The 18,342-nt window shown below is 53.9% G+C and overlaps 1 protein-coding gene across 13 annotated transcripts in view; it reads left to right on the top strand.

Moving 5' to 3' along the window:
- The window catches only part of CHD6 (chromodomain helicase DNA binding protein 6), a 71,477-nt gene that overhangs the window by 13,351 nt on the left and 39,784 nt on the right, over window positions 1-18,342 (top strand). For 9 of the 13 annotated variants that reach the window (XR_014935876.1, XR_014935875.1, XM_085519919.1 and 6 more), the window contains exons 1-3: window positions 7,454-7,579; window positions 9,860-9,915; window positions 17,487-17,983. Coding sequence is in view for 11 of the 13 variants with exons in the window: in XM_085519919.1 (XP_085376045.1) it covers window positions 7,456-7,579; window positions 9,860-9,915; window positions 17,487-17,983 (677 nt within the window). In the remaining 2 variants the exon portion in view is untranslated. Of the gene's footprint in view, window positions 1-7,453; window positions 7,580-9,859; window positions 9,916-17,486; window positions 17,984-18,342 lie in introns of those variants that run through there. The other 4 variants (XM_085519923.1, XM_085519921.1, XM_085519922.1 and 1 more) reach the window with 2 other exon arrangements.

Below are 18,342 nucleotides of genomic sequence, written 5' to 3'. Positions count from 1 at the left end.
CTGGTCCATTGTTTGGTGCTGTCCTGGGGTCATGCCCAGCAGTCAGGATGGGCTGAGGGGTGCTGGGTGTATATTGGGGAAGTGATGGGGCTGTGCCATGCTATTCGTCTCACTGCTCTGGGACTGTGCACTGCTGTTGGGAATCAAGCCCCAAGCCTCTGTACCATATGCATGTCCTGCTGGCACCCTAAGGACTGGTCTGCTGGGCTGAGCCCTGCTGCTCAATGAGACATTGTGTGAGGGCACCTCTGGTGGGTGGCAGGTATCCTGGTGATCGCAGGGCTTGCATCCCTTGGTTTTGGATGTGCTGTGAGATCAGCTGGAGCTCACAAGTGAGAGCCCACCAGCAGCCTCCCAGAAAGCAAGTAGGGCGTCACCTGAGAGCAATGTGGATGGCGCAGACTCATCCCATCGCCTGCTCTTGGAATACATAACCTGTAGGCACAGTCTTCTGCTTGTTAACACATGCAATGTTCTGAGCTCGTTGGTTGTGAAGATCATCAGACTTGTGGGCCAGTCTAATTACAGCTCATTCCCACAAGATACATTTTAATATAATTCCATCTTAGGTGGTGTTGGTGCTTTGTGTGCTGGAGCTGCTCTGCACAGCTGGCTCTCACTGTTTTGCAGTGCAAATCTTTGCAGTGCCTCAGGCTGCCTTTTTTGTAAGGTTTCAATGAGAATGAATGTTGTTTTTGAGGAAGAAAAAGGCAGAATTTGATGTTTTACCTGTCCTTGTAAAAATTCAGCCAGCATCAGCAAAGGATCAGTCTGAAAACAAACATTTGATTTAAAAACAATGCTGTTTGTCACTGTGCTCTTATTCCCTTTGCACCTGAATGAAGGTGGGCAGGATCCTGGTTGTAGGGCTGCTTTGTGTTACTCTACATGGAGAAGTTGTCTTTTTCTCCAGCCCAGCCCTGCTTTCCTGCTGAATGAGGATGGTACCCCACTGGGCATTGCACACATGAAACACTCCTCTCTTCCCAGCATCTCAGCAGCCCCCAGTTTGCTCTGGCAGCCCACTCCTAGGAGCTGAACAGCAGCTCTCATCCTGCAGTCCTGTCCCTTGGATATGCCCCTGGAGCCATTTCACAGACCAAAGGCTTCCCCTGGCGTGGGGCTCCCAGCAGCATTTCCTTTTGGCAGCTCCTTTTCAGCACCCCTCTGTCAGCAGCTCTGGGCTTTCTCTATCCCAGCCCTGTCCCTCCCTTCTGGAGGAGTGGCAGACAAGACTGCAAAACCATTTCCAGCCCAGAGGTTTCTCTAAGCCCAGGTCTCTTTGCAGCTCCCACTTGGATTTGGCAGCCCATTTCCAGTTGGTTCTCTGTGCTGTCCCTTCCCTCAGTGGTACCCTAACCCTAATTTGAAAGCTGAACCTTTTGAAGAGACTGCCGTGGAAAAGATTATTCCCAGCCATGGTGTCTTGACAGCCCGTTTCCACCTTCTGTCAGCCTTAGCCCTAGCCCTCATTTTTGGTCTGAGCTCTAGGTGTGAAAACGCAGGTGGAAGCTGTCCCAGCCCAGCTCTCCTAGCAGCCACTTTCCAGCCATAATCCAGCTACAGCCCAGCTCTCTGTCCCAGCCGCAGCACTCACCTTGCTCTCACTTTCCTGTAGAGCAGCAGGAAAGGCCCCGTGACCGTTGCTATGACAGTGACCTCCATCCCACCATTTCTCTTGGTAGCCCCTGTTTTGCTGTTGAAGCCTCAGTCCAGGCTCAGCTGTAAGCTCTGTCTTCCATCATTCAACCCTAACTATTGTGTGGAAGGCTCCTTGAGGAGTGCTGTGCTCCTGGCAGCCCTCAGCTCCCTGTGGCTGCTCCCTGCCTTGCTTCCCTGCCAGCCCCAGGAGCCCATCTGAGCTGTAGGGACATACTCCAAGTCATTTCCTGGACTGATGCTTTCTCCCAGCCCAGCTCCCTTGGCAGCTCCCAGGTACTTTTCTGTCAGCTTTCAGCCCTGCTCCTACTACAGCTCGGACTTTTTTTTTTGACTCGGTGTCATCCTACCATGCAGGGCGATGGAGGATGCCTGTCGCTGTATGAAGGTGCCTCTCCCTGGGTTTGGATCCAGGCTTTGGGTCTGGGTGCTGCTGCTAGCATGCAGTAGGGTTAGGTAGGGCTCCTCCTGTACTGCAGCAGCAGCTTGCAGTTCATCTGTCAGTGCTTGTGCTGCCTTCCTTGTGTTCTGGAGCTTTTGAGTGCTTCAGCAGCCATCCTATGGTCGCTTCCTGGGGAGAGGCTCTGCCTGGGACACAGTTGGTGCCACTGAGCAAGGAAGAAGCTCCTGAGCTGGCATCACATGTGGCCATAAAGAATGTCAACAGCTTCATGAGCGTGATGGATTTTGCAGCCCATAAAGCAGTTTTAGTGCTCTTGTGTGGCTGTTAGAGGTGACCTGTGCAGGTTTCATGGCAGAGGAGCCAGGAGTGGGTTGCAGAGCAGTGAGGGGTGTTGGTGCTGGGCTGGTGCTGCCTGTGCTGGGACTGGGCATGCTGCGGCTGCTCGGGGAGGGCAGAGCGGGTGGGCACTGCGGGAATGGGGCAGGCAAAGGGTTGGATATTTTGTTTTCCTTGGGTGAAACTGTAGCATCCTGGGTGTGCTGGAAAATGGTTTAAGAAAAGCAGATCTCTCTTTGAAGCATGTTCGTTTTCTTAGAACTAGCAAGACTGTGGAAGAGTGGCATGCTGAGAGCTCTCCCTCCTGCCTGCCTGTCCTCTGACCCGGCAAAGCTTGCAGAAAGGTGAAGGCGGCCCTGGGATGATCCCCACAGTTGATGGAGCCATTGTAGGAGGCAGCAGCTGGGCTGGGCACAGCATGGTGCTGCCCATGAGCTGTGTTCCAGCCGTCCTGCATCCCTCCTGCCCACAGGAGCTGCACTGGAGCAGAGCTGTGCAGGCCTTGCTGGAGCCACCTTAGAGCTCAATGTTATGTGAGGGTCCTAGGTTCAGGAGACCCCTAGGTTCAGGACCTAGGGGTCCTGATAGATGAGAAACTTAACATGAGCCAGCAGTGCGCTCTGGCAGCCCGGAAAGCAAATGGGATCCTGGGCTCCATCAGGAGAGGGGTGGTCAGCAGGGATAGGGAGGTGATCGTCCCTCTCTACTCTGCTCTTGTGAGGCCCCATCTGGAGTACTGTGTCCAGGTGTGGAACCCTCAGTACAAAAAAGATATGGAAATTTTGGAAAGGGTCCAGAGGAGGGCCACAAAGATGATCAGGGGGCTGGAGCACCTCCCCTATGAGGACAGGCTGAGGGAGTTGGGTTTGTTCAGCCTGGAGAAGAGAAGGTTGCGAGGTGACCTCATTGCAGCCTTTCAATACCTGAAGGGAACTTACTCCCAGGAGGGGAGTAAACTCTTCGAAAGGGCTGATAATAGCAGGACTAGGGGAAATGGTTTTAAGTTGAAGGAGGGAAGATTTAGGTTGGATGTTAGGGGAAAGTTCTTTACTAGAAGGGTGGTTAGGTCCTGGAACAGGCTGCCCAGTGAGGTTGTGGATGCCCCGTCCTTGGAGGTGTTCAAGACCAGGTTGGACGGGGCCCTGGGCAACCTGATCTAGTAAATGTGTATGTTTGGTGGCCCTGCTAGGCAGGGGGGTTGGAACTACATGATCCTTGAGGTCCCTTCCAACCCGGGTAATTCTGTGATTCTGTGATTCTGTGAGGGGATGAGTATTAGAAATTACTCATTCTTCTTTGGCGAAATGAAGCACCTCCCATGCTGGAAGCCGGACAGCAGGGTAACACACGGTGCCATTGGAGCTTTGTGTGCTGCTGTGCTGCCCCAGGACTTGTACAGACCAATGCAGCAGGAAAATGCCACTCGCTGTGGCTGCAGACCTTAGCAATGTGCTATGTAAATGAAATTCTTACTAGAGGACATTCCTTGTGAGTTTGTTGTCCTTTAAGTTTCAGAATCAGACAAAAAATGTGCTTATCCTGTGAAATTGGGGGACTGCTTTGAATGCTGACTTTGAAACTGCTCCAAAATACATTTGAACTTACTGAGACCTGTTTGGTGGTGAAGGGGGCCCTGAAGATCTGCGTGTTCTGACACTGAGGTGTCCTGCACTGGAGCACAGTCTCTGCAACCCCAAGATAAAAAAAAATACTGCTGAGTCCTTCCAAATTTGCCCTGCTTGTTTTCAGGCAGCCTCACCAACTCCTGTAAGCAGCAAACGCACAGTGAAACTGCTGATTGCAAGCAAAGGTTTGCTGTGGAAGTCTGGATGCAGAAGGGCCTCATGTCTCATCATTTTCAGCTTCAGCCAGGCTTGTGACTGGCCTTGCTCTCAGTGTAGCCCTAGGCACATGGCATGGTGCTGGGAGTCAGGGCCTATGTCTCCTCCTTACTCTGTGTGGCACCACTGACCATCTTGGCAGATGGTGATGCCAGAGCTGTGCCTAGGGTGATTCCACACAGCTCCTACCAACAGAGCTTGTGTTACATGTTCACTCGATCAACCATGTGCTTTGTTTCTCTGATTCAGAGCTGCTGTAGGAGCCAGAAAGGATGTGCTGCCTGCAGAGCTGTGGAACCCTTGCCTGGCAGGTGGTGGCTCACTGGTGGAGCACTGCAGGGCTGAGGTGGGAGCTACCGAAGGGCAGGAGTGCAGAGCAACTGCAGGAGCTGCTGTGGTGCAGCGGGCACTGCAGAGTGCAGCTGCTGCTTCCAGGAGTGCCTGGGTGTTGGTTGGCACCTCTTCTGCTGCACACAGGGATGGATGTTGGATGTTGCTGGGTACAGGTGGTGTACCTGCTGCTCCAGCACATTCCAGCTCTGCTTTGCCCAGGCGCTTCTTGTTCTCCTGCAGTCCGGATGCTGTAGTGTGCATCTCCTAACTGGACATCAGGTCTTGTTGCATCTGCACATATGAATGGAGTGTGTTGCCCAGCCTGTGCATCAGTTGCAGATTGCACTTGGGGATGTGTGCGTTTTGTTTGCCCAGTGCTAGGCTTTCAGCAGATGGTGTTCAGCAAGCAGGAACCTGGATGCTGGAGATATTGTGTGGTAGAAAGTTTGGGAAGGTGCTTTGGCTGTTGTGCCAGGATCCTCTTCTCCTGAGATGCAGTGGGACATAAGCAACAGCAATCTGTCTGTCCATCAGGTGCAGTCCTGACAGCAGCCCCAGTAGCAGCTTTAGTTTTGTCCTAGTGGGTCCTTGCACTTCATGGGGCTTCCCTTCTGCTGCTGCCCATGCTGGTGTTGATCCTAGCTCACAGCCTCTCCCTGCCTGCTGCAATCTCCTAACATTGTTGTTCTTTGACTGGTACCACAGGTGTGTCAGCACGCTGCCTTGGTGCTGCGTGGTGTGTGTCACAGCCAAGGCTCTGTGCATCACAGCTGGCAGCCTGGGTGCCTTGTGAGCGCTTTGCCTATACGGGCTGACAGGAGCTAGCCTGGGGCCTCACCTGTTACTGCCTTCCTCCCCAGACCTGCCTGGGGCATTTCTGTAATGTGTGTTCAGAGTTCTTCAGTAGCTGTGTTCTGGAGCAGGGAAGATATGTCTGTCTCTCTTTGGCTTTACAAGTCTGGACCTCCTCCAGTTCTCTGTACCTTTGCAGTCAGCTTATTTTCAACACCCCTTTTCACGTTTTCTTGGAGCTAATCTTGAGAATCTCTTCTCCCATTTCTAAGGGGAAACAGAGGGGCACTGCTGTGCAGGGCCGTGCTCTGATGGAGCTGTGTGATTGCTCCCCGTATGAGCCAAGGTAGGTTTGTGCTGGCAGATCTGGAGGTTAGAGCGCTGTGTGTCTGCAGGATGCTTGGAGCTTGTGAGCCTCATCCTCTGCACTGGGAAGGTCAGTCCTTCCGCTGCAGAACAGAACCCAGCCATTCATGTGAAGAGCCCAGAGCAGGGAATCTGCTCTATGAAATAAAATCTTCCAAGCAATTCGAGTCCATCTTCTGTACATTTTATCTCATTGGAATACACCAAAACCGATTTATTTTCTGTTCATTACCACCATTTCTCAAAGAAAACGCAGTTCCTGTGAACACCAGACTTGTACAGCAGTTTGGATATAGATTCTATCATTGGAGGCGGACCACAGATGTACCACAAAGTATCCTCAGATACATGTTTTTCCAGATCCTTTTGTGGCACATGGCCACTGCTTGGCTTTGGGATGGTGTTGGTTCAGATGTGGAAATTGCCGATCATGTTTCTGGCTTGTGCACAAGTGCTCCAGCTCTTGGAGAGGCAGAGGTGTGCATGCCAGGAAGTCCAGGCGTGATGTGGGCTCAGTCTGATGTAAGGGATGTTGTGCTCTTGCAAAACAATAAATTCTAGGGAAGATGCTGGTAACCTGATGTGCCCCAAATTGTGTAACCGTGGACGTCATTGCTTGCAGCAGATGCTTTGTAGAGGCCGTGCCACAGCAAGATGGGCTGCTCACATAGAGGGACAGCACAGCTCTTGGCACCGCTTTGCGCTGTCTTTAAATGCAACCAGACAGCTCTGAACGCCCTGCAGGACCTGCTGTGCTGCAGGACATGCCTGTCTGGGGGTGGCCATGCCTGCTGGGCTGGCAGCGCCAGTGTGGCACTCCTAATGGGTACAAAAAGGCAGAGAAACTTGAGCACGGAGTGAGAACTGCCATTTGAGATGGTGGCAGTAGAGCTGAATCTAGCAGCCTGGAGCACTTAGATGGAGCATAGTTAGAACATGTTGATCTCCATATGAAAAACATAAGCTCATTTAGAAAATTGGGCTGCCTCTTTTGAGATTAGAGTTTCTCTTTAATCTGCAAATACTTAATTAGCATGGAAATGGCTAGCTAAATGGGGCTGGCAGTGTATACATCCACATGGCAGAGTGGTGGTACTCCTTGGCAGGTGGTGGTGAAGCTCCAAGGCCAGGCCAGGTGCTCAAACAGCAGACACTTTAGAGCATGAGGCCATGTACAGACAGATGTGGCCCTTACCTTCCCCCCAGCTTGGCCCTGGCTGGTGTTGGTGGATCCATGGGACTGTTACCATAACCAAGAAAACTCTCCAAAACAAATGATAGTTTAGAAAGTTGACACTGGTTTATTACAGTGTTGGATGCATAGGGATCTCACCACAAAACATGTGCACCCTGGAGCTGAATCACCCTCATTATGTACATTTGCATCTTTGAACTTAAGTCCTTTGGTATGTGGACCATGAGGAACGTGTGTCAATGGCAGCTCCCTGGTGTTTGGATTCACATGTAGCTGCTGTGGCTCTGGTCAATGGCCAGCTCTAAAAGCCAGGAGCACAGAATGCCCGGTGCTGTGGGCCCTGCGAAGACCCAAGGGGTAGCTCTGAGTGTCAGGAGGCCAAGCACCTCTGCTGATGCTGGCAGTGACTTTGTCGGGCTTTTCCTTATGCTGGAAGGGCTTTGCTCTTTGTCAGAGCTGATATCTCTGTTAAAGCTGTCTCCTCTGGGACTAACAAGCATCTCAGCTTTGATTTTCCAAGACAGATGCATATGCTGGCTTCGGTGCTTTGGAAATCAGCTGGGCGTATTGTACGGCTGGTGCTGGGTATCTACTGGAATCAAGAGCCAGGGCACAGCAGGCCTGAGTCTGTGCTTGGAAATGCTCCTTTTCATGGTAAGGGCTTGGTCTGCACAGCTCTGTCCTGTGGCTGTGGCCTGTGGGGACAGCTCCTGGGCTGTCTCCCTGCCAAGATGTGTGCCAAGAAGTGTCCCACATGCTTCACAACATTAGTCACAGGAAAACAACCTCCAGTGTCCCCTCTTGAACCTGTTCGCTTGTCCCCTTCTGTCCCTGAGTCCATTGAGAGCCTGCCAGTGACAGGCCAGGTGCTTGCTGGCCACTGCTGGGCTGCTGACATGTTTCCTGCTGCCCGCTGGGGCTGCCTGCGACCTGCCACACCGCAGTGAGCTGCAGGAGCACTTTTTGGTACTAACTTTTCCTTGGGAAAAGCTCCTCATGGACACTGTGTGTGCGTATTGTGCATGCAGCAGGGTCCGTGCCTGCTCTCTGGGGAAATGAGGCATTGGGAATGGGCAGCCCCAAGGTGGGGCTGGGATGGTGCTGGAGAGGGGCTGGGTTAGTGGGAGGCCAGCAGTCTGCTGTTGGGCTCTGGAGCAGCCACTGGCTCTGTGGACATCTTGCATAGCACCTCCTGGCATCCCCCTGCCCTCTTGTTCAGCTGTTGGCACCACCTGTGTCTAAAGGAAGCTGTACAGAAAGTGGTGTTTGTGCTGGTACAGTACTATGCGTGTCTGATCCATAATGCATCATGCTTGTTTTATTTGAATCAAAGACCATGAAGAGCAGGAAGAGAGTGCTAGTGCCTTCAAGAGTTGGAGAGCCCAGGTCCATCTTCTGGGCTACCTTAAAATAAAATTTGAACGAGAGGCTGGGAAGCAGAGCCAGGGCTAAGAACATCTCCAGCCTGGGGACCTGGGGGGTGCTGGAGGGGCACAGTCTGATGGTCAGGAAGGAGTCAGCTGAGAGTCTGGGAGCCTCCTGTAGCTCAGAGACCTCTGAAAGCTGAACCAAACCCAGATTTTAGCATTTCTTGCTCTGAGCAAACACTTGGGCTGGAGCTGCTCTCTATTGGAGCCTGGCAGGATTGTTCTGAGCTGCAATGGCTGCTCAGCCTGACACTTCTGCCTGGGCCTTCGTGGGCAGCTGTGCATGTCAGCCCAGCCTGTGTGAGCTCCCTGTCTTCTGGGCTTTTTGGGCCACGTCTTGGTGGGCAGACAGGACTGACAGACTTGGCTGTAAGGCAAGAAGTTCCGCTCCATCCCATCCAGATGTCAGCAAAATCCTCCCTGCTCAGCTGGTGGCACTTGGGTGCCTTTACTGCCACCCAGCTTGGCTTGCTGCATAGCCAGGGTGGGAATTGGAAGCCTTTGGCTCTTCTCACTGGTGTAGCAGGGGTGAGCTGTGGAGGCTGGAGAGCCAGCGTCACCATGTGAGATTGGTCTCTTCTGATACTCCCCACACTGGGCTCTTGCACTGGGTGGAGCCCCAGCAGACCAAAGGGGAGCAATGGTTCTGGGTTGTGGTAATGTCGGTTCCCAGCTTGGAGCCTGTGCTGGGAGGAGAACTTCAGCACAGGGAAGGGGAAGGATTAGTGGTCTGTGGTGAGCCCTTGTGCCATACTGTGTGGAGTGGGGTTTGCACAGTATGGGAGGGAAATGAGACACGTTTGTGGAATCTGTGTCTCAATGCTCGTCAGATGTTTCTGGGCTCCTTGGCTCCCATTCCTAGCACTGTGGAAGCAGACAACTGCTGGCCCTTGGGTAGTGTCTGCTGAAGCGGGGGCTCTGACAAGGCCTGCCAGCTCTGTCGGAACACCATGGAAAGGCTGCACTGGGTAGGGTGTGGGGCTGAAATTACCTTGTGTCCCCTTGACTGTCCCTGTGGTGAGCAGCTCCAAGCCAGGGAGAGCAGCATGGGATCCAGTTGTGCTTCCTCGCTGTCCCTGGCTGTGGGAGCACGAGTAGCTCTCACCACCAGGCTTGCTGGGCTCCTGCATCCTCTCCATGGATTTCACACTCCCATCAGTGCAGCCTGGCACAGCCAGTTGGTTTGCCTTTCCCTTTGCTTCTGCAGGGCTGGCAGCATCTGGCCTGTCTCCCAGGTCCTGGTGTGGGGTTTGGGTGATTGTGGACTGGAGGGCAATTCTGCAAGTCCCAGGTGCTCCACTTTGTGCTGGGCCTGTGAGTGTGAAGCTGGGTTTGGGTAGCACTGAGTTGCACAGGGTTGCACGGCCACGTTTCATTGTTGCAGCCTTATTCCTCTGGGTGGGACTGGGGTTTGCGCGGCCTCTTAGGGGCATGAGGTAGAAGGTTTGTGTGCCTTGGGATCACCAGTCTTTTTACTGTCTATTTTTTGTTGTATTGTGTCTTACAGAAATAACATTCATCCCTGATTTGATGATAATGAAAATACAGAAAAAAGACAAGCAGGTTTGTGACCCTCTCTCCTTCTCCTAACCCAGCTGGTGAGGCGTCGGGAGCTGATACAGTGTGTTGTTGCAGTGGATGTGTGGTGGGGAAGGGGCAGGGAGGGATTGCTGCATTTCCAGGGAGGGCCACAGTTCAGGATGGTGATATTTGACCAGAGCTGCAGCCTGGAGTGGATGAATCTTACTTGGGTGATTAGATATAATAGGATTTGTGTTCAGTAATGGAAATGCTCTTGGTTTGGTCCCGGTCCCTGTGTAGAAGCAGCCCTTTTTTCCTCCCAAATCACTAGTTCTGACTCTTGTTTGAATCTCATCACGCACATATTACAGAAATGCATGTTTGCTGTGATGGCTGCTAATAACGTAATGCTCTGGGGCTGACACTGCTGGGGAGGCTGGGGACCAGCACATCTGCAGTGCTGCAAGAGCTTGGCCAGCAAATCTTCCCTTGCTCAGAAATAATCCCATCCCACCGAGCTGCCATTTCCGAATTGCTGCATCAGATCATAACTACCTGCTGGTCCCTGGGGAGATTTATTTGCCGGCGGTCTTTGTATTAACCGTGTGCACAGGAAAACCTGACCACTGGTGCTCTGGGAAGGGGAAGGGACCTGCTACACACATGCAGACTGCCAGCAGGGTTGAAATACAGCTGGGGCTATGAAACAGCCCTCCCTGCCCTCAGCTGATTTGTGCCTGTGCTGCTTTAATGGGAAACCAGGAGGCTGAACACCGAGCTGAGGGATGGATCTGCTGGAGAGCACCAACCGGTTCTGTTCCTGCTGCAGAACAGTGCTGGGTGCTGCTCAGGGCAATGCTTTGCTGCTGTGGAAGGTTAGTAGGGAGGAGGAAGGGGGAAGGGTTTGGAAAAGGCGTGTGGCTGTGATATGAGATAGTGGCATGTGGAGGAAGGTGTGTGCAGTGGGCTGGTACAGTAAGGAGTTCAATAACTGCGTGTCCCAAAGGTGCTGTGAGGAGGCAGAGCTGGCCGCAAGCTGAGGGTGGGAACACAGCAGGACTGGGCTCTGCTGCCAGATGGGGCCTTGGGGCACACCTGTGTGAGACCCATCTGCCTGGTAGTTGATTCCCACACTTCTGTAGCAGCTTTGACTACTCTGTAAATGGGATTGCTGAAATGATGTGGGGTTTGAGCGCATCAAAACCATCCTCCCACATTTGGAGGTTTTTAAATAGCTTGGTTGTCAGTGCTTTGTACAACTGTCCCTACAGATCAAGTCTGGGTGGGAGATAAAGGCAAATTAGCACGAGGAAGAAGATGTAGGGTTGAGCTGGCCATCTCCTGTGCTCTGAACCAGAAGCAGTGTGGGACATTCCTTACGGCTGTCACACAGTGCGCTGCGGTGTTCCCAGGCTCATCAGCTCTGCAGGAACTGGGCAAAGATTTCCCCTTCCCTGAGGGCTCTGGGCAGCACTAACAGCTGCCAGGGTGAGCTCTGTGAATGGGAGGAGCCTGCCGCTCACCTGAGGGATCTCAGCTGGGCCATCACCCTGCAGACAACTGTTAGGGGCTGCAGGGGTTGGCAGAGTGCTGGCACCCTTTGTGTTGGTGACAGGTGCTGGGAGAGCTGTGGGCTTCCTTTGAAGTGTGTTCTGGATGTGCTCTCTGCAGGTCTCATGGGACAGCACCAGCTGAGGGGCTTTGTTTGGCAGTCAGGGCCTGCGTTGGCATGACTCTTCTTTCCTAACAGTGCCTGAAATTCCAGGGGGTTTGTCACCAGGCTGTGACTAACTTGTGAAACAGGTCACTTCCCTCCTGCCTGGTGATGTGACGTGCTGGGGTCCATTGCAGAGCAGGAGAAGCAGCAGGCTGTGGTTCTCTCGCATGCAGTACTGCATCCAGCCCTGGGGCTGCCGGCACAAGACAGATGCAGAGCTGCTGCAGTGGGTCCAGAGGAGGCCATGAAGATGCTCAGAGGGCTGGAGCACCTCTGCTATGGAGACACGCTGAGGGAGCTGGGGTTGCTCTGCCTGGAGAAGAGAGGACTCTGGGAGCACCACAGTACTTGAAGGGAGGTTATAAAAACTGTCTCCCTCCTATTTACACAGTGACAGGGCAAGGGGGGTGGCTTTAAACTAAAAGAGGGGAGATTTAGGTCAGGTGTGAGGAGGAAATTCTTTAGCCAGAGGTGGTGAAGCCCTGGCACTGCTGCCCAGAGAAGTTCAGGGTGCCCCATCCCCGCAGGTGCCCGAGGCCGTGGCTGAGCCCTGGGCAGCTTGAACTGGTGGCGGGCAACCAGCCCACAGCTGAGGTCTGCGAGGACTCTTCCCACCCAGCCATGGGATTCTGTGATTTCCTCTGAGGTTCAGTGGCTGTGGCAGCTCCATCCATCCCTGGGCAGTGCTCCTGGCTGTGTCCTGCTCCATGGGCACCGAGGGCCCTGCTTACTCCCTGTCACATTAGCAGTTCACTGCTCTGACTAATTTCTGCAAAGCCCCCACTTGTTGAATAACCTGAGAAGCACTGAGCTAAAATGGGGTTATCCTGTGGTGCCTGTGAATCCCTACAGCTGCTGTCCGGCGTTTTGAGCAGAGCAGCACGTGTCTGTGGCTCCTGCCTGCCCTGGGAGTTTCTCTGGTTTGAGCCTGGGTGTGCAGGGGAGGCAGTGGGGGCAGTGGGGGCAGGTGGGAACAGCCTGAGCCTGGAGGCTCTGCTTTGTCTTTGATTCCAGTGCTCACTGCTTTTCCCTGAGTGTTATGGGTCTGTTTTAGTAAACTTTGATGTTTCCCCCACTGCAGACAATGTCAAGGGCAATAAACAGAGCTCACCTGATGGCAGCAGGATCTCGTGCAGGGGCTGGGGAACCCTGTGAGTGTTTGTAGCTCAGTCCCAAGCTGTATCTCTGGGCTCCTGGCATTGCTTCAGGTGAGTAGGGAGCAGTGGGAATGCGCTTCCCTTCCCACCAGCCCCCACAGCTCCCATCCTGGAGTGCTCACCCCACTGCTGCACATGACTATGTGCAGGGCCCATGACTCCGGCCTCCTTGTGCTGGTTGCTTGTGCTGGCTGTGCTCCCTGGCTGTGGCTCATGAAGCGCCTTGGGAACAGAGCCAGCCTCCACCTCCGTCACACTCATCCCGTGCTGGCTGTGGAGCTTGCTCAGAGACATGACGGAGGGTGGCACTTGGGTATTTTTAGCTTCTGCTGCATTGCATTAAGAGCTGGGAACAAGGGGTGTGGACAGCTAGTGAAAGGATGCACCAGGCCATGCTGTGCTGCTGGTGGGACTGCAGCTGCCAGTGAGGATGGCTTGACAGCTTGTGGAAATACTGCACATGGGAAAAGCTGCCTTCTGTATCCCTCTGGTGCCTTGTGGCTGGCCTTGGGGACAGGTGGGCAGAGCTGGACATGATGCCCACTGTCTGGGTGCTGTTGGTACTGCAGGGAGAGGCAGCTGGTAGGGGCATGGGTAAGCCCCTGGGTGTTGGGCTCTGCTTTAGGAAACCTGTGATGGACCCTTTTGTCATGGTCCCTGTTAAGGCTCCCTGTGTAGGACAGGTCTCTGCAAGGTCCAGGCCAGGCCTGGGGGTTGTCCCCATGTTTTCTTTTCCCAGAGGCTGCAGAAAAAGGGCACTGGACAGTGCTGATGCTTACAGGACACTGGAAGCAAAGGACAGCATGTGGCACAGCCACTGTTGCTGTCTGCAGTCCCTCACCCTGCAGGAGCATGCTGTGTGGGTGCCATCTAACCAAGGGAGCTGTGGATGATGCCCAGGAGAAGGGCTGGGGAGGTTCTCTGCTCTGTCCTCACCGCCGCCTCCCCTGGGGCCATGCCTGAGGTGTGGCCCCGTCCAGCCCCTTTCATGGGCCTGGGCCCTCTGCTCCCTGTGCAGGTGCTGGGCTGGCAATGGGTGCATACCAGCTCTGCCCCCTTCCCATCCTCACAGTGTTGGGCCATGAGTAGCCCCACTGCTGCCCCTCTGCCATGCTGGTTTCCCTCAAGTCCTGGTTAAAAGCGGGGATGTCGAGTCAAGCTGTGACTCCTAATGAAATAAATCAATTTCAAGTTAAGGAAACACACCACTAAGGCCCATCCTGACTTTGGCTTTGCCCTCTTATGAGATCATGCAATTGTATGTGCCCTCTGTTCACTCTTACAGCCCTCTGGGGGGGTTTAAGCACTTCTTTGCTCCTGACTTTCTCTTTGTGGGTAGTTTGACACCTGGGAGAAGACTGCGTGCTGCTGCTGGGGGACTTCCCTCTACCAGATGTCATTTGTGCAAGGCTCCACTGGAAGTATATGTGTCCAAACTATACATAGAAATGTATTCTGAAAGTGTAAAATCATTACAATCTTCACCAATAAGAAAGCAAAAAACAAAATCAATAATGGAGGGAGAATTCAAAGGAACACTCCTAAGGATAAACATGGTGCAGGGAAACAGGAAGGGGGGTGTTGGGGAGGTCTGTGTAACTTCCCCCTTCCCTTCCAGAATACCCCAGGAGGAAACAGCAGAGCTCGCCTGGTCACACAGCTACAAAAGATGAGTGGAAGGCTGTTGAGTGTAAAAAGATGAGGTTTTTTTACATTAAAAAAGTAGTGAGGTACACATACTGGGAATTTAAAATAAACCCATAACAAGGCAGGGCTAAAAATATTTTTAAGAGTTGCTTGCTAAAAGCATGGATTCTAATAATAAGTTCTTCAAATATCTCAAGACCACAGCACCTTTAGGAGGGGCTGTGCTTGGAAAGCAGCTGGGTGGCAGTGGCACAGCCATCCCCTTAAATTGCCTTAAAATTACAGCTAACGTGACAGAAAGTAAGGAGAGCCTCTGGTGCCCTGGGAGCAGGACACGGCCGGGAGCACTGCCAGGGATGGACGGAGCTGCCACAGCCTCTGAACCTGAGGAAATCACAGAATCCCAGTACAGCTGGGTGGGAAGGGCCCTCACAGAAACCTGCTTGGACCGGCTGCCCCCCACCACTGCTGTGGGTTTATAGTGAGGGTGAGGTGTGCACACCGATACATTGCGCACAGATTCCGTGCTGATGCTGAGCACATTTTTCTCCAGGTGCTGTGGAAGCTGTGCAGTCCTCTGACAAGAGGCCTCTGTGTATGAATGGTGGGTTAAAGAACAGGATCTGTGTGTAGGAGAGCTCTTGGCTCTCGCGGGCAGTGCAGGAGCAGTATGTGCAGAGTGCTGTTCTGGCGCATGGTCCTCCTGCTGTGGGTTTGTGAGGTGGTGAGATGGAGGCAGAGCTAGGAGAGCTAAATAAACATCTTGCCAAGTAACACATAGAGGTACCACCATATCATAGGAGCTGGGATGGAAGGCCCCCCCAGCCCCACCCCTGCCATGGGCTGGCTGCCCCCCAGCTCGGGCTGCCCAGGGCCCAGCTGTGGACTCAGGCACCTGCAGGGATGGGCACCCACAGCTCTGGGCAGCAGTGCAGTAATTTGCAAAGAGAACAGAGCTGTACCCTCCTGCTGCTCCACGGTCCATCTTCAGTGCTGGGTGCTTTCCTGCTGTCAGCCCAGGGAGGTGGTTGAGAGATGGAGCAGCTGGTGTCCATGGAAAGGGAGGCACCTGTGGTGGAGCTGGGCTGGGAGCTTTGCAGGGTAAGAGCAGGGCAAGTAGGGAATGGGGTAGAGAGGGCAGTGAAGAGACATTTCTTTGTATTCCCCCCTTGAGAACCAGGAGCCATGCAGGAGGGCAGCAGGGTTAAAACTAAATGAGCATGTGTTTTCCCATTTCTTACCTTAGGGCTGGTAGGGCTGTGCCAGGTGAGCTACAGGAGTGCTCTGAAGCCACGCAGGAGCACAGATAACACCTGCACTGCCTTCCCAGGCTTTTCCTCCTTGTTTTCCGTGGAGAGAAGCCAGGATAAGCTGAACTTCATCAAAGGAAACAGGAAGAGCCTGCCCCTAGCTCTCCCCATTGCACCAGACTGCAAATGGCAGCAAGTGCAGTGCAAGTGGGCAGCAGGAGCATGCTGCAGCCTCATGGCGCACCCATTCATCACTGTGGGTGCAGCAGGGTGTCTGGGCTGGCAGCCTTTGTTCATGAGGTGCCTGGTTTTGTTGTCCCTGTGTTCTGTTGCTGCCAGTGTGAGCTGTGTGCTGCTTGTTCCTAAAGCTGCTGATCGTGGCCCTCTCACTGTGCAGCAGCTTCGGGCTGTTCTGGTGGCAGGTCTGTACTGCTGGCTGCTCCCAGAGCTCTGCTGTGCCCCTCTGGCAGGCTGTGGTGACAGCTGCCTGCCGGGTGCCCTGTAGCCAGCACTGGCCTTGGGGCACACAGCCCTCAGAACTGCCTGGGGCTCTGGTAGGTGTCTGGAGCTGGGCTGGCTGCTGGCAGCCTGAGGCAATGCAGCAGGTTCCTGCCTGGTGCTCTCCTTCTCACGGGCCCTGCAGCCTGTGGCTGTGTGTGGATGTCACACAGCTCAGGTGGCATGGAGAGCTGGCGTTCTGGGAAGAGCTGATGCATGAAAGGCCCCCCATGCCTGGCCATTATGGCTTGGTGTGGGACCGATCTTGGCTCTGGAGCAGCTCACCCTGCTGCCACTCTGGGATGCTATTGACTGGCATATATCTGGTATCTGCACTTGGCCGCTGTTCTGTGTAGGATCAGAAAAAGATCTGTTCTCTGGGGTCTGCGCACTTTGTAACTAATCCATTACATTGTAACTGCTGATCCCCAGCTCGGGCAGCCTGCGAGATCTAAGAGGTGCAAAGGCTGTGGCTGAGGCTGGCCCCGTGTCTCAGCTCCCAGGCTTAGAGGCAGCACCTATAGCGCAGCGTTTCTCCCTCTAAGAGGAGAGTTTCTCTTGGCTGCCTGGGGACATGGTGCCATGTGGGTGTTGGTGCTCTGCTGCCCAGTGGTGGGGCAGCCTGGCAGGGCCACTCTGCACCACACAGTGCTTTTGCTGATCCAAGTTAGAAGTGAGTGTGCAGGGTGCTCTGTGCTTGGACCACGGTGAATGGGTTCCAGCCCACAGCCCAGCCTGTGGGATGTACATATTTACAAACCCCAGCAGCTCTGGAATATCCAAGGAGCTGGATGGGACTGTGAGTCCCAGAGTGCCAGAGGCTGCTTCAAGACAGACCCTGCTCTCAGGGGTAGGAGGATGTGGGGTGCTGGGAGGGCCCTATAGCACACTGCAGCCCCATGATTCCCAGACTCCTTTCCAACTACAGGAGCTGGACTCTGCCCCTGGGACATAATTGCTTTAAGATGTGGAAGAGGTGTCTTTGTAGGAAACATGGAGCAGTTCTGTGTTTTGGGACAAATAGCTCTCGTTGTTAGATGCATTCTAGTTTTCACAAGCCCTGATGTAGGAGCAGGGGTTGCTGGTTGTCCCCTGTGGAGGCTCTGGGCACCATGCTCCCAGCAGGGCTTTTGGTCTGGTGCTGTGCCTGGGGACACAGGAGAGGTGTCAGGTTGAAATCCATGGCCTGTCTTGCTGTGCCCTGTCAGGCAGGGCTGGGGCTCCTGCCCGTGGAGCTGTCTGCCAGCAGGTCCCCTGCATGTTGAGGGGCGTCCCCTCTGCAAACATGTACTGCTTCTATCTGTGGCTTTTACTTCATGTACTGCCTTTCTGTTCTCTCTGCAGCCACACAGCTTAAAAGTGCTGAGCTGCTCCCCAATGTCGGATGCCTCGGACACCTGGGAGTGCAAGGCGCAGGGCCCCGTGGCCGGCAGCGAGGAGCAGCAGTCCCAGCAGGTGACGGCCACAGAGGCAGGTGGGCAGTGCCTGTGCCCTGAGGAGCAGCCTGACGGGGCTCCACTGCAGAGGCCAAGTGCCCAGAATGGGATGCAGGACACTGGGGCCGTGGGCACGGGGGTGAAGAAGAAACGGAAGAAAAAGGATTTGGGAGAGCAGGAAGGAGGAGAAAAAGCAGCTGCGGAGGTGAAACCAAAGAGGAGAAGAGAGCCTAAAGAACCAAAAGAGCCTAAAAAGGCCAAGGAGCCCAAGAAGCAGAAGGAACCCAAGCAGAGGGAGGTGACCAGGAAGCCCCGGAAACCTCGGGAGCCCAAAGTTCCCAAGGAGCCTAAAGACAGGAAGAGCAGCTCTGAGTCTGGCCCCAGAACAAGGCCAAAGAAGAGCAGGTGGGTGCTGCTGTGACCTGGGCTTGGTGACTGGCAGGAGCTGTGGGCTCCAGGGGCTGGTGCGGGGTGCACCCAGGGGCAGGAGCTGCTCCTACAGTGACCACGTGCTCGTAGCAGAGCTGTGTCTGGGAGGCCTGATGGTTCCCTCACACTGTGCAGCAGAACACCACTGCCGCTGGTAATTCCTCGTCCTATTAATTAACATCATTGGCCAGAAGAGGAGCTCTGATTTCTTTTTAATTGGGAATGCGTGCAGAAAGCAGAACTGGTCTCAACTGGCATCATTTGATTTACTGTCAAGGACTTGCTGTGTTTGTGGAGAGTCCTGTGTAAGATAAGCTTATTGATTGAAACTGGGC

The sequence above is a fragment of the Coturnix japonica genome, chromosome 19 (genome assembly GCF_054131305.1).
Source record: "Coturnix japonica strain WE chromosome 19, WE-NBRP24, whole genome shotgun sequence".
Taxonomy (NCBI): domain Eukaryota; kingdom Metazoa; phylum Chordata; class Aves; order Galliformes; family Phasianidae; genus Coturnix; species Coturnix japonica.
The sequence above is the reverse complement of the archived record's forward strand: the minus strand, read 5'-3'. Positions and strand labels throughout refer to the sequence as shown.